At 42.3% G+C, this 26,100-nt stretch overlaps 1 protein-coding gene across 5 annotated transcripts in view; it reads left to right on the top strand.

Annotated features, from left to right (window-relative positions):
• Positions 1-26,100, top strand: part of Tp63 (tumor protein p63) — a 199,040-nt gene that overhangs the window by 116,650 nt on the left and 56,290 nt on the right. For all 5 annotated transcript variants that reach the window (XM_051150793.1, XM_051150792.1, XM_051150789.1 and 2 more), the window contains exon 4: positions 10,459-10,713. In XM_051150793.1, coding sequence (XP_051006750.1) covers positions 10,459-10,713 — 255 coding nt within the window. The remainder of the gene's footprint in view (positions 1-10,458; positions 10,714-26,100) is intronic.

Below are 26,100 nucleotides of genomic sequence, written 5' to 3' on the forward strand. Positions count from 1 at the left end.
CTCTGTTTACTTGAATCAGTCTGGATTAGTGTCAGTCTATTGATGGAATCGGAATTAAAAGGAAAACCATTACCCCTCACAAAGGACAACACCAGGCACTTGGGGAGAGGACAGTTTGACTGCTTTTAAAAAGACCATGGGAGACAGTTAGCCGACTAAGGTGAAGGACCCATTAGACATCTACATAGAGACACACGGCAAAGCCAAGTGAGGTGAAGCAAATTCTTCTAAGCACTGTGCATGGGAGGTTTTTCTCAGCAGCCAGTGTCCATGCACTTAAAGGGCCAAAAATTTTGACTGATGAGGTAGAGGAGACTCCGTTGCCTGCTTTCTGTCTGTACCCCAGCACCCATCTCCAAATGAAGGCCTCGGCAGTCAGCAAAGCTCTGGGGGAGCTACTGTACCTGCAAAACCCCTCACAGCTAACAAGAGACACCCCACCCCACCCCACCCAGGCCTCTAAACCTGTGTGGACCACGTGCCTTTGCTCTCTCTCTAGCCTGACATTTCCGAAAGGATGGAGAATGGCATGTTCACTTTTGAGTCCTCTACAGGGCTACTAAATGATGTTTTCTGAACAGTTGGAGAGCTGTCTGTTGCTCTGGCTTTAACTAGTATCTTCAGATAAAAATGTGGTTCCTGATACCTATATATATGTGTGTGTGTGTGTGTGTGTGTGTGTGTGTGTGTGTGTGTGTGTGTATAGAGAGAGAGAGAGAGAGAGAGACTATTTTTAAATGATACGCAAAATAATAAAAGCATGCACGCCTTGTCATTGATATGGTTTGTAGGTAACAGAAACACATGATTTTCCTTGGTGTCTGGCAGGTTATTCAGGTTATTTTGGGGTCCCTGCAGTAGTATGAGTTTTGCTCACTTCTATTAAATTTCAAGTGGTGAGAAAGGATTTTTGGGAAAAAAGCGGGGGGGCAGTTTCCTAGTTTAAAAATGGCTTGTGCTTTCACATGTAAATAGGGTAGAGTAAATGCTACTTTCATGTGATTGATTGCCTATGAGGGTGGAGCGTGTGTGTATGTGGTGTGTGTGTGTGTGTGTGTGTGTGTGTGTGTGTGTGTGTGTGTGTGTGTGTGTGTTTTAAAGAGAGGGGTTAGATGCTTATCTTGTGTCGCAGTTAAAGTGTTTACTTGCTTCTCCACTGTTTCCTTGATTCAGTCTGTCCCCTACGTGTACTTGGGTCATCACCAGCGAGGTGGGGAGTTTAACCTGGGTGAGTGAGCCCGGTGAGTGGCAAGCACACTCCTCAGATCGCATCTAGTAGGCCCTTTGCTTGAAGACACCCGCCGTTGAGCCGGCTGATGGAGTGCCACATTTTGATGGAGGTAAATAAGGTGAGAGCAGGAAGTACATGCCTTTCAGAAGAAGGTATGCCTTCACCATAGCTGCTAACCTCAGTTTTGTTCTGGAGTTAAAAGTGACTGGGTTAGAGAGCCTATCCCAGTGCTGGCTACGTCACAGGGTCTAATTACAAAGTATCATAAAGGCATCGAAAGCTTTACCTCAGAGGAAATGAGGTACGTAGCAATCAACCAGGCAGCTGACAGGCAACATTAAATTAGAGGGTGGGGGCAGATCAGGGCAGCAGAACACTTGCCTCTCACAGGAGAGACCCCACTTTTGATCCCTGGAACTGCTAAGGCAAGAAAGCAAAAATCGAATGGGAACACGTGAGCTCCTGCTCATCTCTCGAAGGTAGTGAGACTCGGGAGTGCACCCCTTGTTTGGTGCTTCCGGATACACCTGGCAAGTAAAGGCTGCTCTGTGGGCCTCTGGGTGTGCACCGCAAAGTCTGGACCGAGGGTCGTGAATTTAGTCCATTTCCAAGACATAGTTTATCAGTTTGATAAACCAAGAGTCGTGTGGCTCCTCAAAACATACATTTGTCATTTGTTCATTGTGTCATTATTCTGAACAGAATTCCGGCTCACTGGGCAGAAAATTGTGGAAGTCAGATGGGGCAAGGCCAAGTCAGTGGCCCACCTATTCTAATCTAAAGGCTACTCTAAGCTTTTTTCAAGTAGTTTCTTTCCAAAGGAACCTGTGTTTGCCCGCAATTGTCTTTAGTAGGAAGTACATAATAACGTGACTGTCAAGACGTGGATTCTTATGGCTGACCTACATGCTCTGGAAAGAAAGTCTAGACCATCAAGTGAAAACTAAATCTCTGCCTTGGCACAAAAGCGAGTATGTGTTCATTTTCAGGAAGTAGAGGCTGCGCCTTAGTAAGCTCCCCAGCTAGGTGTGAGCCACCAGCTCTTATTCACTGCACTGTGAGTGACAATTCTGGCTCTTCTGCTATGGGTTCCCACCAATGCTGAAGCTTGAAGCATAATTCCCATCCACCGAGAGCATGAAAAAAAAAAAAAAAAAACACAAAGCAAAGGTCATTAGGGATTATAGAAGATGCCCTATATTGCTAAGTTGACAGATGGGCACTGAGGTGAATGCAGTTTGTATGCTGAGCTGTTTTGGGATAAGCCAACATTGCTCTGCTGTGTTAGAATAAAGGAGAGACTTTCTGAATGTGATTTGTAGTTGAGGGATTTTATACGTTTTATTGAAAGAGCAGATCCCTGACATCTACTGTGCCACAGACACTTCTCCAGGTGGTAGAGACCTGTCACTGATATGTTACAACACATATGATCTCACATGAATTCGTTGCCTGGCAGAGCATACCAATGTTTACACTATCTACTGACTTTCGGTTGCAACGATAATTATGCAGTGCCAAGGGGTGGGGTTATGAAAATGGGGCACAAAGGTGGAATCATCTGGCTGGGCAGTGAAGGGGGTGTGCAGAGGATATAGAAACAGAGAGTTGAATAAGGGAAGCAAGAGTTCACCTTTGAAAAGTTGAAGGAAGGGCTATTTGACAAAGGGAAGATTTAACGACTACCTCTTGGGCCAACTTAACGATGGGGTCACTTTTTTAAAAAATTTCTTTATTTTTATTTTTCTAATATATTTTATTGATTTATTCATATTGCACCTCAATTGTCATCCCATCCCTTATATCCTCCCATTCCTCCCTCCCTCCCTTTTTCCCCTTACTCCCTTCTCCTATGACTGTGACTGAGGGGGATCTTTTCCCCCTGTGTATGCTTGTAGGGTATCAAGTCTCTTCTTGGGGTCACTTTTAAGATGGTAGGGATCTTCTCAAGGGAATCAGCATGTTGAAGTTTAACAGTGTCATGAAGTGGTTTGCATTGTGTTTCCTATGGAAGCTCCAAGGAGCTGGGGCTCTCTGGGGAGTATGGGCAAAAGAAGGCTGAGAACAGGCAATGACTTATTGGGCAGGTACATAAGAAGACTATCCCCCTGGAATGCAACTTTTAGATGACCACTCCAGGCAGACATTTTTTTCCTTCATAGGAGTTCAGAGTGGAGGCCATTGAGATGACTCACTCCACCAGTGTTACATGGTGGCTCTCAGTATGACTTTGGGCAATTTTTAATCCCACAAGCTCCAGTTTCCTCATCTTTAAAGTAAATACACAATGTGGATCTCTATGAGGACACATGGGACAAAAGGTGCAAAGCTGTTGCATGTTATAAGGCCCAAGCTGAAGACACGGTAGGAGCAGTGACATCAAAAATAGCTAGTATCCATCCACAGAGAAACTTGCGTATGAATGCTAAATATATAGCACATTCTCAGGGTTTCCTTTGGACATCCATCATTATTTTACTGCAGTCAGTGTCTTCTGCATCATGTCACCGTGAGCTGTGCCTCTACTACAATGTAGTTGCCCCACTGTTTTGGGCCATGGCATTTGATACAGATTAAGCAGATGAGCTGAGAAGTGATGCTAAGCTCTGCAGTCACTGGGTTATATTTTACATGTAGACGGCCTAACTCTCACTGACAATCTTCGCCAGCACATGTTGCCTTTTCCCAGCATCACCACATGCATAAATAGAGTTAGAAAAATCAGTGGTGGTGCCCCTAGAATGACGATGCCCTTAGACAGTGGAATAGAAGGAAATGACCGCAGATGTACCCTTGCCTGCATTTTATCGAGTAGTTGCCAAGTTTAACGGACCGAAGCTCTGAGTATCTTTCTCTAATATGTATCAAGAATTATGAAATTAATTAAAGGTCTATGTTTCCACTTTCATCAAGCCTACATTTTCTTGGTGTATCTGGTCTCAGAATTGAGAGTCCTCATGTTTTTATTCCTCTGTCCTGATTACCAGGGCGGGTGCTTACTAAAGTCCTTGAGTTAAACCTTCATTCTCTTTAACTGAACTTTATACATTTCTCTTTACCTAAATTTAGGTCGGGTTTTATCATCCATGTCCTCCCCCATTTTCTGCTTCTTAAAACTCTCTGTGTAGCTTTTGTTGACACCTCTGTCCCCTTGACCAGCAAACGTAATGTTTGTTTCTCCTGCTCATGGCACTTTAAAGGACATCGTTCATGAGGCGCAGATTCTTGGTTCTCCAAGACTCTTGAAAAGATACTCTAGTTAATATTCTGCCTGTGCTCTGGATTTGTTTTCACTTAAATTTATTCTTTACATTTTGTTCATTAAATGAATAGATACTTTTTATTTCTAGGCACTTACTTAAAAAGTGCGTAGCAAACAAAAGATGTATTATGCTTAATAAAATACAGTTTTCAGGAAAGATCATATAGTACGTACGTGTTTAAGGCAGAAAGACGTTGCTCTAACTCAGCATTCTACTATAAATATCTTCTTGACCTCCAACAGAATGCTTGAAGTTAATTATGTTCCATTCTAGCATACAGCAAACCATCATTTTCTGAAGTGGGACAGGTGGTGGACGACTTAAAAATGGCAGGAATTTCTCCCTTAGGCAGTGTTTGTTAAAAAGCACTACCCTGCTAATATTGTTGGATGAAAATGTAGTGCCGAGTGCTAATGTGTAAGGCAGGGGATGAATGCCTTATGAAGCCAAGGTCATGCAGACACTGTTTTCTTTTCCCAGGGAAGCTGTAGAAGGCTTACAAAGACCCCCTCCATTAAGCCCGAGGCCAAAGATTATACACACTGCTGAAACTAGCCGTGCCACTAAGATAGGTTTTTTTGTTTTGCTTTTAGGGTTTGACCAGGTAAATCTTAAGAAAGACAAAACGATGCTTTCGTGAGCCTGTTTTGAAAGTAGAGGCTACCAGGATGTGAGAGCTGGTGGCAATTCTCCACCATCTTCGTGGTTTTATGCACATTCTTAGCCCATGGGAAGCTGGGGTCAAATTTGCTCACCTTCATCACCAGGGGAAGAGCGCATTGCTGTAGTGTCAGGACTTAAGCCCATGCCACCAGGTCTGAGAGATCTGTTACACTTCTAAAATCCAAACAGAAATATGAGAAGTACTGAGATGTCTAATCCTCTGGCCTGACCTAACAGTCATTCAAGAGCCAACAATATTTTTTTTCCAAATGAAATCTGTTGGTAAGTTTTTTTTCCATGTGATCTCAAACCCCCTAGCATACACAGCAATATCTAAAACAGACAGATTGGGACATTTGCCTTATACAGGTAAATTTGGGGACAAGATTTGTTTTTACTTTTTTTTTTTTTTTTTACACACACAAGTTTTACTTAAGCCCCACTTGCAAGGCACTGTTCAAAGAACTTGATTTGATACTTTATTGGTGTTAATTTTTTTTATATGGAGGTGATAAATTTTGAACTTCAAGTGGCTATAAATTTAGGGGTTTAAGATAGATTCTGCTTACAGCAACATATCGAGACATTACTGACTATCGTGCGAAGAAAATTCATATCCATTACATATTCCAAATCTAAAATGGTCACTGAGGAAAGGAAGATAAAATGAACATACAGGGGTCATGTTCTTAAGCCATTTTGAAAGATCATAACAGAAAAATCTAGTGTTCTATGATGCAGCCTTAATTCTGGACATCCAAGTGAAATCTTGTTCGACATGGATCAGAGTCCATTGACAGCATAGAATGAAGAACTTACGCAGAAGGAGAAGAAAGAGGAAACACTTCGTTTTTATTTGGTAACTGACAATTGTACATGTTCTTTGCTCGTGCTCAAAGCCAACAGATTTTCAGCTGTGGGGATCTCCACATCTGTCACAACCATTATCTGTGTCCCCCCCCCCGCCCCCCCAGCATTCTAATGGTGTTCTGTGACATCCAAGAGTATAGTATATTTTTGCGAGCACGGTGTGCTTCTTCCTTTCAGTGTGGAGATCAGCTAATCTGTGGTGAATGTGAATTATGCTTCAGGGAAAAGCGTGGGTGATATTGGGGGCCCAGTCAAAGAGTGTTCCATTCGCAAGTCACTTCTGCAGAAAATAAACCACCTGGCTAAAGTCAGGGGAAATCAGCTCTCTTTTTTTATTTGAGGAATACCACAGGTAGCAGAAAACCTGTGCCCATTATTTTGTGTTCCTGTTTTCTGAAGAGGCTGCCTCTTCTCTCAGACGTGACAGACCAGGCACATTACATTGACATCCATTCTTTCTGTGTATGTGTGAAGACTACCTTAGGGATATTCTGAGATCAGGACGCTTTGTCATTAAAGAGAGACTGTCCTCTATATGCTATTGCAAATACCTTGACACTCTTTGTTACATTAAGAAACACAAATGCCCAGTGGGGTTCTTCCCAGGGCAGTGTTTGCGTCTGATGCACAATTGTCACATTCTAGACTCTGACACTCTTCCTTGTCATCATCAATAATCGATTAGCAGTCCAGCACAACTCATTTCCTCTTGTGTGCTCATGGCACTGCCAAGAGTAAGGGAGGGGCGGTGCTGTTTCCTCCTCTCCCCCAGATTCACTTTACTGGGAAATGATTCTCCTATCACCTGCCCAGCTTCAAAAAAAAAAAAAATGATGGTCTATTCTAGGATTAATCACAGTTAACTCAAGGCACCCCTTTTGAGATCTACAGGGAGCATCTTCAGAATGCCACTGGGCACCGATGAACTTTCTGATATCAGATAGTAAAAATGCTTAATATGCCTGGGGCTGTGGCACACACCTGTAATCCCAGCACTCGGGAGGCAGAGGCAAGCAGATCTCTATGAGTTCAAGGCCAGCCTGGTCTACAAAGCAAGTTCAGGACAGCCAAGGCTACCCAGAGAAAGCCTGTCTCGAAAAACAAACAATGCTTAACAATGGATGAAGAGGCCCTGAATTTTTATCTTGCATTAAGTGTTAGTTTTCTGTCTTGTCTGAGGAACACTTGCAATTCTGAGTAATGGTTGGCTTAGCCTTGTTCAGTCAATATATTCGGGCATTCCTCCAAACAAAGAAATAAGCAAGTGAGAACTCCATTTAAGTAGTACATATTTCAAAATTAACTTCTGTAGAGCTGTTCCTGTGGCTTTTGATTTACTGACTTCTAACAAACTAAGAAACGTGTCCAAGCAGGACTTCTACATATACGCTCTTACTGTGGTACTTGTTTGTTCATTTCTCTTTATAGACACTAGAAAAAAACTTAAAAATTGTTTCTTTGTTGTCATCTAAGCCTACAACTAGAAGTGTTAAATTCATAACTTTTAAAAAAATGAGACAATTGTGTATATTACTTGGATTTGTTTTTTTTTTAAAGCACAATTTGGCAAGAATTTAAATTGAAATGATTTCCCACTTTCTATTGCTAGATCACGAATGAAGTTTACAAAGTACTGAGAACTCTAGATCTATATGTATCCAGAGAGAGAGAGAGAGAGAGAGAGAGAGAGAGAGAGAGAGAGAGAGAGAGAGAGAGAGAGAGAGAGAGAGAGAGGAGGACTTAGTAGGAATAAATCATGCTGTTTCAAGTCTAAGCTTTTACTGAACTGCATAGAACTTAAGAACATGGCATTAGAAGTAGTCACCGCACTCTCTGAGTTTTGGAAGACAGTTTTGTCTTCTTGTGTGTCGAGTATGTTCAGCTTTGCAGCAAGGGCAAGGGCCTGCCTTTGAGATGCCTCTGTAAATGGACTTTTGCTTTGTCTTCAGTCCTTGGAGAATTGATGTGTTTGCTTACTGGCTTTTAAAACTTGGCCCCCAACTTTTTTCTTTATATGTATTGGAGGGGGGAGTGCGAATTCAAAGGGCCGGTGTTTCTTTGTTCTCATCCAAGCCCCACAATTAGTTGATGTTTCTGCTGCTTGGCTGGAAGGGGAGGGAGAGGCGGGCCAGCAGTCATTTTACTGCCTTCGAGAAAGTGTTCAGCTAGCTTCTTTGTCCTTTTGTCAGGGACCACTGCCTCCCTAATTGTCGCACTGTGGGGAAGCACGCGCCCTAGCCAGCATTATCTGATTCCTACTGGACGCTCAGGAGTGCTTCCTCTACTGACCCTTATCCAAACACAAATAAAATTTCTTCAATCCCCTTCCCAAACTGTGGCCTCCGGCTTGATACCTAAGAGCTTTAGCTCAGCAGGGTGTAGACACATTTGTACCTGCCGCATTATTTTTTTTTTCTCCCCAAGGTGTGTGTCTACCTGTAGATTAGCCACACCTGTCTGGAAGGGAGGTGGAAGATGAAGGGTCCATAGGCGAGGGGTAGGAACGTTAGGAGTTGGGAGGGAGAGAAGACAGGCAGCTGCTCTTGTCAGCATGGGATAAGTGTAAATAGATTAATAGTTATTTACAGAGCAAATGGGAGGTGGCATTCAGCAGAGGAATGTGACCGCGTGAATGTAATGGGCTGGGTGTGCTGCTGTGGGCATTCGGACAGATGCTCTCTGGACTGAATGGAATGACTGGGTCCATTTATCTCCCCCTGTGATGGAATTAAGTCAGATAAAATCATGTTATTAAACTTGAAGTTTAAAATAGGAAGCAAAATTCAAGCCCTTATTTTTTTTTTCTTATTTCTTTTTCAATCTTTTTTTCTTTTCGGGGGTGGGGTGGTTCTTCATGATTTTCCACAGCCTAGGTCTTCCTTGGATTATATTGAAAAACAAAACAAAACAAAACAAAACAGCCTCCTTGCCTCCTTTTTAAAATATGTACCAGCAGGGGTGACTTTCTTCGCCCTCATTAGCTGAAAGAGAAAGCAAGACTTCCACAGGTCAAAATGTTTCATCCAACAGACACCAAACCATAAGCTGGTGACCCATCTGGAAACAGGCTCAGTATGGCGTGGGTTAGGGGAAAGCTGCCACGGTCAGCTGACTTCTGTCTGGTGGGCAGGGCTGGGCATGTCACTTTCCCTCTCTGGCGTTAGTTTGCAGGTAAATGGGAAGATTTTAATGACTTCCCTCCATATCTCAGTGGAAACTAGCTCTGTGCAGGGCTTCTTCATACAAGGGACTACACCTGTCAGTTGGAGCTACGGGACCTAAAGTACTTCTGAATTGTGTCAGCCATAATTTTTGTTTGTTTGTTTGTTTTTCAAGGCGGGGTTTCTCTGGGCAGCCCTGGATCTCCTTATACTCTGTAGACCAGGCTGATCTCCAACTCAGAGGTCCACCTGCTTCTGCCTCCAAAATGCTGGGATTAAAGGTGTGCGCCACCACTGCCTGGCTCCACCACAAAATTGTGTCACCAGCTAGGTGGTATGTCACTTAGCTCCATATCTTTTACTCTGAAGAAAACAGCTACAAAGAGGATGAATGATACAGATCCTTAAAATCAGACCTGGATAATATTCTACCAGGCTACCTTTCAGGACACGTGGTAAAGCTGACAACGGTGGCTCTGGCCTGGGAGTCCCAGCTAACCAGGAGGATGAGGCAAAGGAGAAGGGCGGCTTAAGTCGAGACTTGGAGTCTAATCTGAGAAACACAGCCAAGTCCCATCTCAGAAAATAAAGCGTGCGGTGAACTCCCCCTGATCATGCTGCCCACCCACCGAGTCATTTCAGACTCGTCCTCAGAGTGGTGGACTGTCACATAAAGTTAGACTTAATGCTAAAAGCAATTGTTCTCTATGGACAACAATTTGATACTCAACTCCCATAAATGTATCAGATTGTCTCTTTCCTTGTACATATTGCAGCAACAGGAGATCTAGGCCTTTGTGCATGTGCGTGTGCCTGTGTGTGTGTGTGTGTGTGAAAGAGTATGTGTGTGTATGTGCATGTGTGTGTTAGAGTATATGTGTGTTTATGTGTGTGTGTGTGAGAGAGACAGAGAGAGAGAAAGAGAGAGAGAGAGAGAGAGAGAGAAAGTGTATATATGTGTGTGTAAACAGTAATACAGGCAGCATTTATTTAAAATAATTTCTAAGCAGCACTGTGCCCTGGGTATCTTGTGCCTGTTTTGAGTAAGCATATATTCTATTTTCCAACACTCACGCAGCTGCACTGGGTGTTGCCTTGTACCACAGATATCTGGCTTTACTTGGTACATGAAGTGTTTGGGACCTCATGACCAATTTTGCACAAAGCGCACCAAATGATGCTGCTTGCTTGCTTGCTTGTTTGTTTGTTTGTTTAAGCAACGAATTATTGTTTACGTGAAAAACGTTGCGGTATCTGGGTGTCTCCGCAGCCACAGTACACAAACCTGGGGCTCCTGAACAGCATGGACCAGCAGATTCAGAACGGCTCCTCATCCACCAGCCCCTACAATACGGACCACGCCCAGAACAGCGTGACAGCGCCCTCACCCTATGCACAGCCCAGCTCCACCTTCGATGCTCTCTCTCCATCCCCTGCCATTCCCTCCAACACAGATTACCCGGGCCCACACAGCTTCGATGTGTCCTTCCAGCAATCAAGCACTGCCAAGTCGGCCACCTGGACGGTAAGGAGTCTCACCCCTGGCCCCAGGGTGGTCGTCACCATGTCCTGAGAGTTTTCCCTCTTCCAAGTTCATATCTTATTTATCCAACGAGGGGGGTGGAAAAAAAGTCAGCTTTGAATATTTAACACTCATCCCGAGTATGGATGATAGTCAAGGCAAAAGTCTTGCCTAGTCTGGCAACCAAATGTATCTGTTCAGTCCAGTGCCAACTGATTTCAGCCTGTTTGTCCTTGACTGCTCATACTCCTGGGAGGTACTTTGTGTGCAGTTCCAGGAAAATGGAAAGTGCTATGACAACAAGAAGTACCACAACCCTAGAACATGGATAGTTTCCAGGGTGTTCTGTAAAAGATAAAAACTTGTGAAGAAGTGATTAACAAAATACAATGTAACAATTTAAGATAATAAACATCATTTCCTAAGGCCAATGTGTTAATGCATGTAGAGTCTATGCATAGATCATAAGTTGTTGGATATATATATATATATATATATATATATATATATATATATATATATAAATAATGTTCTTCCCCATCAAAAAGTCAGGATCCAGAGTTAGTGCAATGAGATTCTGATTTCAAATGTTGGGGAAACCAGCTTTCCATGTCCTCTAGCTACAACTTTTCCAATGCTTGTGTATCCATCCCTGCCCCTCTCCCCCAAAGTAAAAAGTAAAAAGACTCAGGAATGGTGGTGCAAGCCTGTAACCACAGCAGCTCACTTGGCTGGAGCAGGAGAATTACAGTTCTGCTCTTTTCCTGAGCTGCACAGGGAGCACGTGGCCACCCTGGTGAGGCCCATACTCAAAGGGAAATGATATGTATTGCAGGCCATGACAAAGACCGGCCATGCCTGTGGGGCCCCACGATAAAAATATAACGTTCATCTCACGTCTTGGTCTATATCACAGTGCAGCATTAACATGAACAACAGTTGCATATAAAGGAAGGAAACAGACAGAGCTGGTTTTCACATGTCTTTACCAAAGGATGCCATCTATAGTGGTGTGCATATTTATTAAATAATTTACTGTTTGGGGAAATCCCTCTAAATATCATTGTTTTATTGAAAAGCAGTTTTTAGAGCTTGGCCAGTCCTTTGGCATTTTGGCAAGTTTGACTCTCAAGAAGGTACCTCTACCTTTAGCTTACAGAGAAGTGGTTCTCAGTTTGTGGGTCACAGCCCTTTTGGGGGGGTCGAATGACCCATTCACAGGGGTTACGTAGCAGATATTTACATTACAGTTTATAACAGTAGCAAAATTACAGGAATGAAGTAGCAACAAAAATAATTCTATGGCTACGGGTCAGCACAACATGAGGAACTGTGTTATAGGGTCACAGCACTGGGAAGTTGAGAACCACTGTTATCAATGGTACTGGGTCCGCAATCGGCTTTGTTCATCCAGGAGACTGGAGTTTATGGATCATCACACATTCTGGCATCATCCTGCCTGATCCTTCCTTTTCTTTTCTCATTTGAGTAGCAGATGCCACAAGGAAAGTTAGAGAATGTGCAGATTAACCCACGTGATATTCTTAAAGTTTGTGGGACTGGGGTGTTTCTAATTTCTCCCTCCCTCGATGGAGTATGTCTTGGCTTTTTTCTGCCTTTTCAATCAGGAAGCCCCTAAATTGTCTAAAACTTAATCCTTCCTCAGAGTTCTCCTTTCACGGTTGGGGAAGCTACTCCATTACAGCTCACGTTTCAACCATGAACGGAAGTACCAGCTGAAAATTTGATCCCCCCCCTTCCGTGTCCTGCTTGCCATTCATGTCATAACCCTCTGTCTCCTTTGTATATACAATCCTGGAGATGCACCCTGCAGGTGAATAAGCTCCAAAATGCACAGAGCTTCTCAGTCATGTTCTGCCAGCCACCATGACATGTGGTCCGTGCCAACAGGAAGACATGCCGACCTAGGGTAGGGAGTAGAGGGCTGTATTTACAACCTCCAGGACCAACAGTTGCTTGGTTGGCTATTGAGTCTTGAGTCTACTTGCCCGAGGGGATAAAGGGCTTGTTGAGATCACTGAAAGAGTACTGTTTCCCTTCTAAAACCTTGTAAGAGCCATGGATAGGAAGCTTGGTTTGGGTGCATTTATCCAGAGTCGCCACGTTCCCTTCCCCAAAAGCCAGACCCACTAGTACACTCAGCACAAGCCCAACCAACCCACAATCAAGGAGCAAATCGCCACTCCAAATAGCACTGGAGTCCACTGCTTAAAGCATAGATTAGGCAGGAAGAAAGTCATGTGGACATATATCCTGATAAATTATCCTTGACTGGATAGCAATGTCAGAAGCCCAAGAGAAAAACCACAGGCACTTCGGTTTCAGAGGTCTGGGTCAGAGCCAGAAAGCTTGGATGATGGTCTGGTTGTCAGTGTGACCTTCGCCAAGTCACAGTAGCCATCTGGAGTTTCATGGGCACTTTGGTGAGGATGAGGAGGGTGGCAGTCACTGTTGTCAGAGGTGAAGTGACAGGACAGAAAGATTGAGGGCAGACAAGGTTTTCACCAAGTAACCTGGCTGCCATGCAGATGTGGGGCCTGTCAGGCAGTTTAACATCTCCTGAGTGGCTATGTCTACGATCTCCATAGCATAAGGATCCCACTAGGGTATTAAAACTACCTCTGGTTTTATTACACTCATTTTTTTTTTCTTCTCTCAAGCCACTTTATTTCAAGCAGTATTTCTTCAAAATCTAGGTTACCGGAGTCCTTCTTCAGGTACCTGTGGTGATCGCCTATAAAAATAGAATCTCCTAGTTAGGAAAACCTGCGCTTTGTACACAGGAGCCGCATTCCATATTCTTGCATTCATACACAGGCTTTGCATTTTAAAGAAGGATTGCTTAGGTATTCATCTGACCTGTGCCTCATGACAAACTCTTTTACTGCGCCCCCTCTCCCCAGTTTTAAAATGGGAAGCCTCAGTAAATAAGTGACAAAATGAGTCATGACCAAGGGCCCTTACTGCAGATCATCTCTTCCTGTCCTCGCTAAATGGTCCTTCTTTCTAACTGACAAAAGGAAGAGGCATGCAGGAGTAGGCCCGTGCCCACAGCGCTGGTCTCTAGTATCCTGATCCCCTGTACCCTGTAGAACTGCCCTCTAATATGCTGACGTCCAACTGGCTGAGGGTATTGTGCTGTTCACAACACTTACTCCCTAGGCATCTTTGCACTTAAAACAATTTATTAGAAATAAGATGCTATGTCTTGGATCTCCCCACAAACTGGAAGTAGCCATAGCACACTTTCAGTCTAGGCCTTCCAGTGACGCTTTACTAAGAAGGTTTTTTGTTTTGTTTTCTTTTCTTTCTGAGCCTCTATATTGTCTGCCATCCCTCCTTGATGTTCTTCCTCCAGAGTCACCTGGTTTTACTCTCAGCAATATTATCAGCATAAACTAAGATGCTGGGAGCATGGCGACATGAGCCGTCACCTCTTCTGTTCTAAATAACCAGAGTAACTATGGTTGTAGTTATGGAAAGGTATATATTATAAATGTCTCCCAGTGAAATGAAGCAAGTGTGACAATAGTTCTGTTCTAGTTTACACTCACATGTGAGCCTGCACACATGCGCATGTGCATACACACACACACACACACACACCCCTTAACTGTTACATAATACATGTATTAATGGTCCAGTGTTTTACCTGAGATTCATCAGCCACAGGGTGCTAGAAACAATGGCACTTAGAAGACATCAAGAAACATGAGCACAGGTTTCATCTCTGCAGTGTACTGGTACAGAGTGGACTTGCCCTGGGACCCACCCTCTCGGGACCTTGCTTTCTTTGCTTACGCGTATGCATATCAATAGTTTGCTGTAAAGAGTACAAGATGAGTGAATGTACCTACTGTTGCTCGCCTGGTCACAGGTACACATGTGCTCATCAAATCTGGTTTGGCCGAGTCTGAGTTTGTGAGTTGAACTTGAGTCTTGTTGAATTGCCAGCTTATTGTAGTTTTTGCTGAGGGGGCAGTTACACAGCAAGTAAGAATGTTTAGAAAGGGGAAAATAAAGTCTCCTTTATCTTTTTAATGATTTGGAGATAGTAAGATGCATACTCATCCCCTAAGGACTACAGTATTATTCCCTCCTTGCATACACAGGGAGGTGACAGAGCACAGTAACAGGCTTTCCTGAATGCAAGCTGCAATCGAAGCCGCTATTGGCTGTCTTGTTTTCTGAGCCTGCCCAAGCTGATACAGGCTTGCCTTGCCAGCACAGGCATGGGTCCTTTCCAGTTACAAAACATAGTGATTGGACACACGTATTTATCGCCTTTAATTCTGCTTTATATATTACAGTGTTGTTTGTCCTTCCCTGGGTGGGCACGGAAACAGTGCACGTTACTTATTGAAGCGTTTGCTATTGACTTACAGGCAAACATGAGTGACATCACCATATAACACTGAGTGGCAGGGACACTTGTTCAGTAAGATGAGGTGAATGAATGTACAGATCGGGATGCTAGATTGCTGTTAAATAGCATCAGAAGTACTGGCTTGGAGTGTTTGGGTGGTACCGAGAGGAGTGTTTACCACGAGAATTGAAAATAAGGGGAAGGGCGCTGGAGAGATGGCTCAGCGGTTAAGAGCACTGTCTGCTCTTCCAGAGGTCCTGAGTTCAATTCCCAGCAACCACATGGTGGCTCACAACCATCTGTAATATGATCTGATGTGCACTGTATACATAATAAATAAGCAAATCTTTAAAAAAAAAAAAAAAAAAAAAGAAAGAAAGAAAGAAAATAAGGGGAAGGGAGCCTGCATCCAAAAACAGAGGTTTTCTTCCCTGCTGAACCATGCGGCTTATGACCTAACAGTCCTCAGTGAACACCCTCAGGTTAGGTTTTGTTTATTTTTGGTTTTCTTAACTATATTCAGACTGAGGTCGTGATGTTCCTCTTGGGAGGAAGAACGACTTGGGTTCTCATGTCTTTCTTTATAGATTTCAAAGATTTAATAGGTAGAAACCCTCACCTAGACACAGGACATGGGCCATGTAGTGGGCCCTTAGTAAATATAAGGAAACCTTGTTTGTACTTAGTTCTGAGCCTTACCGTGAATTGCCCATGGACGTGGGCCTTCCACCTTGGCCCATGATTTGTAGACAGCATTCTTCCTTTGCTTTTCTTAATCATACCAGGTTCCAGTTAATGTTCAGAGCTTTGAAGAGTCTGCCTGGAGCCAGTGGGAGAGATTAGAGAGGTGTAGTTTGAAAAGGGAACAGCCCGTTCCCTGGAGAGTTCCATTGATCCCAGCAGTTGAGTCTTAGCCTCAGAGGCAGCCAGGCAGGCTGTGATGCGCGCCTGTGGCCCTCTCTCTTGTCATCGGGTTACCTGTAATGTAAGACTTGCAGAGAAAGGCTGCCAGCTCTGCAGAAATCACATGCAAGCCAGCCTGTTGCATGTCCCTCTGGAATGCAGACACTTACGGCTAGCCCATCAAAGGACATGATAAACCTTTCCATGTTGTCTGTGATTTGCAGATTCTCCTCATAGAGGAAATATTTCAAAGCTAGAGCTTTGGCTCAGTGATGGAGTATATAGGGTTAGCGCCCTCAGGGTTCTAGGTTCAATTTCTAACATTCTCTCTCTGTCTCTCTCTCTGTCTGTCTCTCTGTCTGTCTCTGTCTGTCTGTCTCTCTGTCTCTGTCTCTGTCTCTGTCTCTGTCTCTGTCTCTGTCTCTGTCTCTGTCTCTCTCTCTCTCTCTCTCTCTCTCTCTCTCTCTCTCTCTCTCTCTCTCTCTTCTCTCTCTCTCTCTCTCTCTCTCAAAATTTAAGCCTTTGTTTGGCCTTAGTGAAGTCTCACAGTTAAGTGACAGTTAGATTTTATTGGTGAAGCACAGCAGAGAAACGGGTAGCCCATAACAAGGTTATTTTGAGTTCTTGGCATAGCTGTTCCGTAAATTACCAGAGATACATATAAACACATCTTCCTGTACTTCAAACACCCTAATGAGTTACCCAAGCTATTTCTCAGAACACAGAGTGCTAAGTAAGAATGTCTCAAATAACATGCTTGGTGACTCCTGGTGATGGTGAGTGTGCCTGCCTTTGGGGTTTGGATTTACACGCATCCCTGGGCAGGCGTGGTACATAAGAGATGCTCCTCAGTCCATAGCATAATTACTCAGCCATCCTGCCAGGTCCAAGTTTACCTAATCTGATGCTTATCACCCTATTACTTTCTTTTCTGAGTGATTTGTAGACTGAAGCATGGAGTTTCTCTTAAAAAATAATTAATATTGATTTACTGCCATGAGCATAGTAAGGGCTATTGATCCAACAAACTGATGTTTAGATTATTGCTTTTAGTACTACCAAAAGAGCCCATGTTTTTCTATTTCTCTCTCATGATTTCTTTTTCCTTCCTGTTCCTAGATCTCCATCCATTCTTCCTCATCTTCTCTATACTTCTTCTCCCCATCTTTCTCCTCTTTCATTAGTTATCACTGGCACAACTGAGTGTTGTAGCATCTCCAGCCACTTAGTGTGTTGTTTTCTGGAACTGTGGGCTAATATGGAGAAAATCCTGAAGATGCCACCACTGTAGGCATTTTCAAGGTCAGGAGTCAGACCCTTGAATCTCCACATTCAACAGATATTTAGCTGACGATGGACTACACTAGAGAGTGCAGAGATCTTGGTGCCAGGAGGCCCAGTGTAAAGAGCGCATGCCTGCAGGGTCCCCTACCTTACAGTCCCAGCCTGCTGTCTTACTTAGGAGAAGTACGACCTGTCATTAAACAATTAAAGAGAAACTAGAGACTCTGATTTGTATATAACACCTCTAGATCTATAAATGGTAGTGATATCTTCTTAAAAAGTAGTAAAATACTGCAAGTCAAGCAAAATGGTAGACAGACTAAATTTCTATCTGTGCAATGTGTTGACCGAGACAAGTGAAGCTTATTTGAAGTTTACATAAACTGACTGCAAGCCTCCAAAGCAGAAACTATCAGTCAGTATCAGCTATACTTTGTTAAGCAACAATTTGCTGTCCCTTTCAAATGAAATAGAGATTGAGGTCTTGTTACATGTGGCCAAGCAGTACATTGGCAGTGTACACTTTAATATTATTTTCTTATAGAATCCATCCTTTCTACCTCTCGTAGCTATAAAATTTTATCTTATAAAAACCCATGGTTTTATGCATTGTTCTGAACTTGCATAAAGTATTTTATTTGTTTCTGCTCTTATCATTAGAGAATTTACGGAATTCTGGAACTTGACTCTAAAATTAGCCAAAGCTATAATCAGAAGTGGGCAGTGAGGTTTAACTGGCTTCGAATCAATTTTCTCAGCTTACTAACTGATAGTTTATTTTTAATTGGCACATACAGCACCCTCTAGAATAACGATCACCTGAAAATTGATGCACAAACAGAGACTAATACCAGAAGAATTTTTTTAATGACTCAAGAAAAACATACTGTATCATTAAGGTCACTAGAAATCCCTTAAAATGAACATGTATTCAAAGTCAACCCAAAGGATGTGCCTTTCCCCGTGGGATATCTGCTGTTGGTACTTTCCCATATATGAGCTCTGCGCATTCTTGTTCCTGTCACCTTGTAGTGAACCATTCCCACTGTGCACATCGTCTGTCCCCTGGCTCCCGTCTACCTCATGAGGGGCATGCGCACATTTCTCCTGAAAGATACTCACTAGTCACCTATCACTGAGTGAGTTAAAGCCACTGCATTTAAATAAATACTCATGAATCTGTGGGAAGAACAATCAATATATATTTACATAGGCGGCTTCCTAGGTTTTCATTCCATTTTTACTCTTTGCTTTTTCTTTTCTCTTTATTTAATGGTATTATTAGAAGTGGGTGGTTGAGTTTTGCAAATGTTACAAGCCATTCTGTGTCCCCGCTTTTCTACTTTCCTGGAGTGTTGGATACATGGAGACTTGGAGGATGTAACTTTTCTGTTACATTATTCAATAATGTAACTAGAATCTTCTTTCCGTTCTTTCCTCATCACAGGAGACAACTTTGTAGAATAGGGTGGTAACTCTTAGATTCTTTAAGCCTATGATATGTCCTAGACATGGAGTAGGTTTTAGATCATGGGGTCCTGTAATTAGGCACATGGACAGCCATTGAGAATAATTTTAGTTGGTGTCTTTCCTGTGGTTTTTTAATAATGTTCTTAACCCTATCATCAAACTGAAATTCAAAATAAAATTCAAAGTAGTCCGAGAACCTATACTTAATGTTTTGAAAGCTCGAGCTACAGCATTTACATATTTATTTTTATGTGTGTCTGTGTGTGGGCATGCATGACACAGTGTGCCTGTGAGGTCAGGAGACAACTTGTGAGCATTCGTTCTCACGTTCTACCATGGGGTCTTGGAGATCGAACCCAGATCTTCAGGGCCAGGCATCTTTACCGGCTGAGCCATCTTGCAAGTCTACCTAAATTTAACATACTGTATGATAAAGGAAGGAAGGATTCTTCCTTTACACAGTGAGCCGTCTCCTTTAGTTTAACTTATAAGGCAGGTGCGAACAAGCATCACACTGGCCATTTCATTGTGTCAGGAGGAACTGATTTCCATATTTTTTTCTGTAGACTTAATGCTGAAAACACTTAATTTCAAGTCCCCTAGTCAAAAGGATCTTCTTCCTTTGGAACCTTCTAAAGGTTAGGGGCTTTTGTTGGGCCTTTTTATGCTCCTAGGAAAAATGTAATGAATATGTTGAGTGTATTGTTCTAGAAGACTCTTCTTTCTTTTCTTTGACTAGCTCCCAAATCATATCAAGTAAGGGGAAGGAGGATTGCCTGAAGGCCCTCTTGTGATTTGTGAAGTGACGTGACAGGTCCCTGAGGAACATGGCTCGTTGAGCGAAGCATGGCACCCAGCAGGCCACTGTGGGGTACTAATGAGCAAGAGGAACTGGGGCAGGTGGTTTTGCCTCTGCCCATCTGTTAAATGGGCATTATAATATTCCCTTGGCAGGATGGCTTTGAGGTGTAATTAAGGTTTATGAAATGCTCTGGGAGCCTGGGAGATTCTGTTCTCAAAACATAGCACGTTATTACCTCATCCTGGATTTTTGTTGCTTCGACTTCTCTTCAGCTACACCATTCCCATGTTTAAAATTCAGGAAGTGTTCTGAGGTTTTCCAACTCAACTACAAAGACACAACATGACACGCTGTACATGTATAAGTCCTTGGGTATAAATGTTGAACAAAATATATATACTTTCTAAAAAAAATCTATTTTTATTTTATGCATATCAATGTTTTGCCTATATAATGTCTGTGCATCGGATGCACGCCTTGTGCTGTGGAGGCCGGAAGGGGAGCCTGGTTCCTCTGGAACTGGAGATACTGAAGGCTGTAAGACAGACACTATGTGGGTGCTGGACACTAAACCCGGATCCTCTGAAAGAGCAGGCAGTATTCCTAACCACTGAGCAATCTCTCCAGCCCTGTATATACTACTTTATAATTTAAAAGAGTTTCTTCTTCAAATACATTTCGGTGGGTGTGGTGGCACATGCCTTTAATTGTAGCACCCGGGAGGCAGGGAGGCAGAGTCATGTGGATCTCTGAGTTCAAGGCCACTCTAGTCTACAAAGAGAGTTCCAAGACAGCTAGGGATATTACACAGATAAACTCTGTCCAGAAAACTGAAAATACAAAACCAAACCAAACCAAACAAAAACCTATTTAACTGAATCTAAATCTGTATAACAGTAGGATGAATTCATAATGACTATATTTTGATAGCTTAAGATACAAATATATCTTGTCCTTTGATTCGCCTTCATTTACTTTTCTTATATTTTGTACATTAATTTGAAATTTTTCTATTTCTGAATATAAGGCCCTAAAATTAATATAAATTACATCTACTCTGTTTTCATATTTTGTATTCCTGAGAAAGATCACATTTTCTCATTCAAACAATGTCATAATTATGGATTACAGTTCTGACCAAGTAATCATCATCAAGTAAATCATACATGTGATCAAATATATGCCATAAAACCAAAGTAATTACTGCTATAAACACCTGTACTCACACAAAATAGCAAAATGATTCTCACAGTCCTGTAGTTTGCTTAACTATCTTACATTCCTTGACAGATGTGTTAAGTTTTACTTGTAACAAAATTAGAACTTACTTTTTATGCATTTGTCTTTCATAATGCTAGCTTTATCATCACAAATGTTTTAATTAATATTTTTAATAGCCTAGAAATTTTATAAACTCATTACAGTAATTTTTAAAAGTTTATTTTTCTCAATTTTTTCTTCAATCATTTAGATTTTTACATTGTATGTGGAAAGGATGTTTTTGATCATAGTACTAAAGGTTTTACATGTAAGGAAAAACCTTTTTATTGAATTAGAAAATTATTAGTATGTGTCTTTGCTATCCCTGCCTGTCACCCTACTTTCCAAACTAGTGTGGTCTTGAAAAGACAGCCCCCAACATTAGTGGATATGTGAAAGCCTGGAATTCCTAACAGGGAGACTTCTAGTCTGTTGGCTTCCAATCCCCATGACAATGGATAAAGTTAAGGGCTGGGAACACATTAGACTTCAGCTTATTTTTGCACACTAAGTTTGTTACCTAGACTTACCCTTTTAGCCCTTCTATATGAAACTCTGGAACTAGCAAACGATGAATTTGGAAAATGTTGGAATGTTTCATAACTAGATAAAACAGATTAGCCAACAGAGGAGAAGGTATTTTTTATTAACAGGAATCTGGGAAAACTTTTGCCACAGTTGAAACAAGTGCTTAGCAAAGTTGCCCGTTTTGAGTGGACTAACAGTCCCTTTTAAGACAAATCACATCAGGAAGCAGGCTGGTTCTCTGTTGCCTATTCTCAGGCCTCAACAGTGAAGACATTAGACAAGTGTACATAAACACCAGCTGTTCTGAAGTGCTTTAGTAAACTTCCATTCCCTCTGAATGAAGGAAGATAGTTGAGAAATAACTGTTTTTAATAGTGCCCAAACCAATCTTTTCAAAATAGGATTGCCAGCTTCTAAGCATTATCATAAGATAATTTTACCCTTCCCCAATCTCCTACTCTACCTCCTTCATGGTAACAGATTATATCTTAACTTTTACCAACCTTCAAAGCTGAAAGTCAACACAGTCATATATAGGTGAAACAAAAACATATTTCAGAGATTTTCCTGAGAATCATCGTATCATTTAGCGAACATTCACCCATCATTTTCTTGGGTTAAAGCTGTATCACCAGTGACATAGATGAATAGTTCAAGGTATAGATACAGAGAGTCAACTCACTCTTCCACAACCAGAAGGAATTATATGCTTCTCGTGTAGTTTTATACTCAAGAAGCAAATGGGTAGCCATCTGTGTAAGTATCCACAATGTACTGATAATCCAGGATGGATAGTTTATCCAACAATCACTATTTTAAGCTACAATGCTTGTATGGGAAACATAGATGTTAATCTTCAACATAAGGATGCTGGAACAGCAACACATGTGGGACCATATTCTTCATTAGCAGGCTCCCTTGTCACAACCCACAGTGACTATCATTTGGCAGATGGCCGGGAGATTGTACCTGCTGGACAGTACAGGATGACAACAGCATTAAAGGAGTGTAGGTGGGCTTGGCTTTGTAAAAGATGGTGTAGTGGCCAAACCAGATTGCCATTTCTTGTGATGGCAAATATCACACAAACCAAACCAAACTACAACCTCAAAAGCTGATAGTACTTTGAAGGCCTCAAAATTATGTCATAGAAGCTGCCATAGATGGCAACATAAAAATTAAGACTGTCTGATTTTGCAGAAAGCTCAATATTCAACTGTGAGAATAGGAGAAGGGAGAAAGAAGAAAATACGAAAATTGAGAGATGTGAACTCAGCAGTGGGTACCATTTGCAGCCACTCTAAGTCTGTGGGCTGTAAAATAAAAATTCTACTGTCTACTTTGGACAGAAAATAGCTGTCAGGATGAATGCCCTTAGTTCATTGAACAAATCTTTATTATGTCCTTTTCATTACTGTGTTAAATGATCTTTATCAAAAAACATTTTACGTTTAATTGCTTCAAAGCTTGCTTTAACTGGTATCGTCCCTTTGGGTAGTAAATAAAGGTGTTTTTGCTAACACAAACAAGTTTTACTAGCAGGAGTCTCCCAGGTTTTAATATTTCTCTCTTCCTCAAACTCCCACCCAAGAGTAGCTATTATCTTAGGCACCCAGGGTTAACATTATGGCTGCGACAGGAGAGGTAGAAGTTCTCAGTAGAACATTTTAAAAAGCATAAAGAACACACATTGCATTTGTTAGCTGGTGTTTTCTAAGACACTGTACTAGCTTTAATGGTGTGTGTTTATGATATGCACTTCTAATTTTGGGGAAGAGACCCAAATGAATTCAAATGGAATGTGCAAAATCAACCTAATTGCTTTCCATCTTTAATTACTGCACTTGATAGTCTATTACATGTTTTTGCATTCAGCTATGAGAATATGCTTCCTTATTTCTTTCACTTTTCTTCTGTGGAGAGTTGATTGAGCTATTTTGGGAAAGAAAAAGATAGGGATTAGAGAGGGCATATCCTACTTTTTTCCCCTTAGGAAGTATGTTCCCTTTTGAGAAATGGATTTCTTTTCAAAATATAGTTCAGGTAGTCTTAATGAAGAAATATCTACTTCTCTAATTTAACTATGTACTTTCCTAATTTGCCTTGAGATTTCCAGGAGGATGGCCTCAGTCACTATCTGCTTGAATTTAGAGAAAGCAGATAAGCAATCAAACGTTTATGACTCTCTGTTCATGAGAAGCCTCAAGATTTATTTTTGGTTATTAGTACAATGCTCCAGTGTCCAATGATGGGACAGTATTTTAATGTGCTATGTGGGCTGGCCACAAGCTCCTATGTTCCACTGGTCCTTCTCCTTCAGCCTCCTCCTTAGCTGAGATTACAGGTGGGTGCCACCTCAAGCAGAATTCCTTTTCCTACAATATCTGTATATCTCCCCCTAATTCAGAACATAGGCTGATTGGATGGGATCTTAGTTTGATGTTGGCATTCATGTTTGCCTTCAAATATCCAGTGACTACAGTGGTCTCTCCCTTCTACAGTCATTGAGTGTATACATAAGGAAGAGATGGCCAGAGCTATGTTGTTGCCTGTCACTAGTAGTCGATGAAATAGGGACACTTACCATACAAAAGAAGTCTTGGAACAAAGCAAACTAGGAAAGGGGGGATTAGAAAGAGTGTATTTTTTCTGGGTCCTGCCCACATTGTAATATGAGCAGACAAGAGAGTTTATATCCTGCTAAAGCTTGCTTAGAAGCATTCCCAAGCTAACAGATTTTCTTCTAAAAAAAATGGCTTAAGAATTTGTTTTGAAGCTGTCAGTTGAGCATATGGCCGTAGGGCTCGGGCTCAGTCCTAATTTGTTGCTTTCATAATGTGTCTGACATTGGAATTTAGACTTCAGAAACTGAAAATGGAATGCTTTGAATGAAGTGCTTTTCATAAACTCTTGATTTGAATTAAAAAAAAAAAAAAACTCCCTGGCAAATTAAAGTGAGACATCATAAAGCAAACGGCACATTGCTTGAAACTACGAGAGGTTCTTGTGGTGTTATCTCTGTCTTTCAAGACTGCAAACTTAAAATATTGTATTTGGTACACCCTTTCCTCTTTTTGAAAGCAAGAACTTTGGTGTTTTACTAAAGGGTCAGAAAGTTCCTAAGAAGACAACGAAGCGAAGGAGCAGAACTCAGCTTGTTGGCTAGGCGAAGGCAGGGTTGAATTCCACCTTTATCTACTTGACCTATGCAAGGCCCTGTCTCTCTAGCTTCGGCTTCCCTAATATGGGCACCATATTATCAGTAGACTTTACTGGATTGAATGTAAGGTCCATGCTGCAGCTACTGGTGAATGCTGGGTTTTATGGGGAAGGATTATAGATTTAGAATTAGTCTTTAGGTTTGACTTGCCCAATCCAGCTACTTTATCAGGCAGTTAACTCCACGGAACAGTTCTCGCTTCTGGCGTGGCCTTCCACCATGCAATAGAGGAAGGAATAAGCATTTGAGTTATTCTGTAAACAGTCCATGTAAGTTGGTAAGACCATGAGGAAGCCTGTGGGCTTTCCTCTCCCCCCCTCCCCGCTCCTCCCCCCCCCCTCGGCCCCTGGCGATGCCATTCCACCAGAATCTGCACTGAAACAGAGAAGACTGCATATGTGAAGGTAAGACGGTGTCAGGCTGTGTAGGTCAGAGCCTCTGAAATATATCCGCAGGCAGTGTGCTGTGCATCACAGGTGAAACATTTCTTAGAAGCATAGGGATAATTATATACAGATCATATGTAAAGCAGATGAATTCAACCCTGTGTGGATGCCGGTGGGAGGGACAGGAAATGAAGTGTGGCCATTGTGCAAACACGCAGTGGTGGGGTACAGTGCCCACTCATGACATGGCTCACTCTATATGGTAGGTGAGGGAAGGCAGGAACACGGTACCAAGGTAACTGTTTCTAGGACTGTGCCTAAAGGGAGGAACAAACAACAGAGAAGGTGCCAGTGTGACAGCTGACCCCCATGGTGTGGCTCTAGGCCATGGTGAGCTGCCGCACTCCAGCTAGGATCCAGGCAAATTGCTCTGCCCTATGAGTGCCTCAGTTTCCTCATCTTTAACATGACGATAATGACAATTACTCACCCCCAGGGTTTTCACAAGGATCACATGAAATAATGAGGTATAAGCGGTTTGTAAACCAGGAAGTTGGTGTCCATGTGAACTGTTGCCTCTGCCTTGAGGGAGATTGGCCACAGGTCAGCCTTGCTGCTTCCTGATTTGTGAACTGACCCTCACGTGCTTGTGCCTGTGGTATAACCCTGAGTCGCTGCTTGAATGAGGTGATCTAAAATTTCTTAAAATAAGATGCTTTCGCTCTTGCTTTTAAGGAAAAAAAAATCCTGCTAGGCACCCCCAAACCTGACCCTCCCCGCTCCCCGCCCTTTCTTTCTTCCAAAGAGAGAACTCAAGTAGTCTAGAGGGTAGAGTTTTTTGCTTTCCTCCTGGAATCATTGGAATGGGGGATTATGGGAGATAGTAGCTTTCCTGTAGGACTCACCTAAGTGGCGTGTCCTGTGGGTGTCCTTAATCTGCTGGTTTCTTTACATAGACAGCTCTTCTCATTGCCAGTTTGTTCATAGTGTTTGATAACGGGCACATTAACAACTGTGCCTACGTCACAAGCCGTGCGTGCTAGAGACCAACCTTCCTAGGGCTCCAGAGAGGCCAGAGGCGCAACAGAATTCTCACAACTGAATCATGGCCATGAGCTAATGTCTCTAGTTTCATGAGTCAGTACTGGCC

This window comes from Acomys russatus, chromosome 8 (genome assembly GCF_903995435.1).
Source record: "Acomys russatus chromosome 8, mAcoRus1.1, whole genome shotgun sequence".
In the NCBI taxonomy this organism is placed as follows: Eukaryota; Metazoa; Chordata; class Mammalia; order Rodentia; family Muridae; genus Acomys; species Acomys russatus.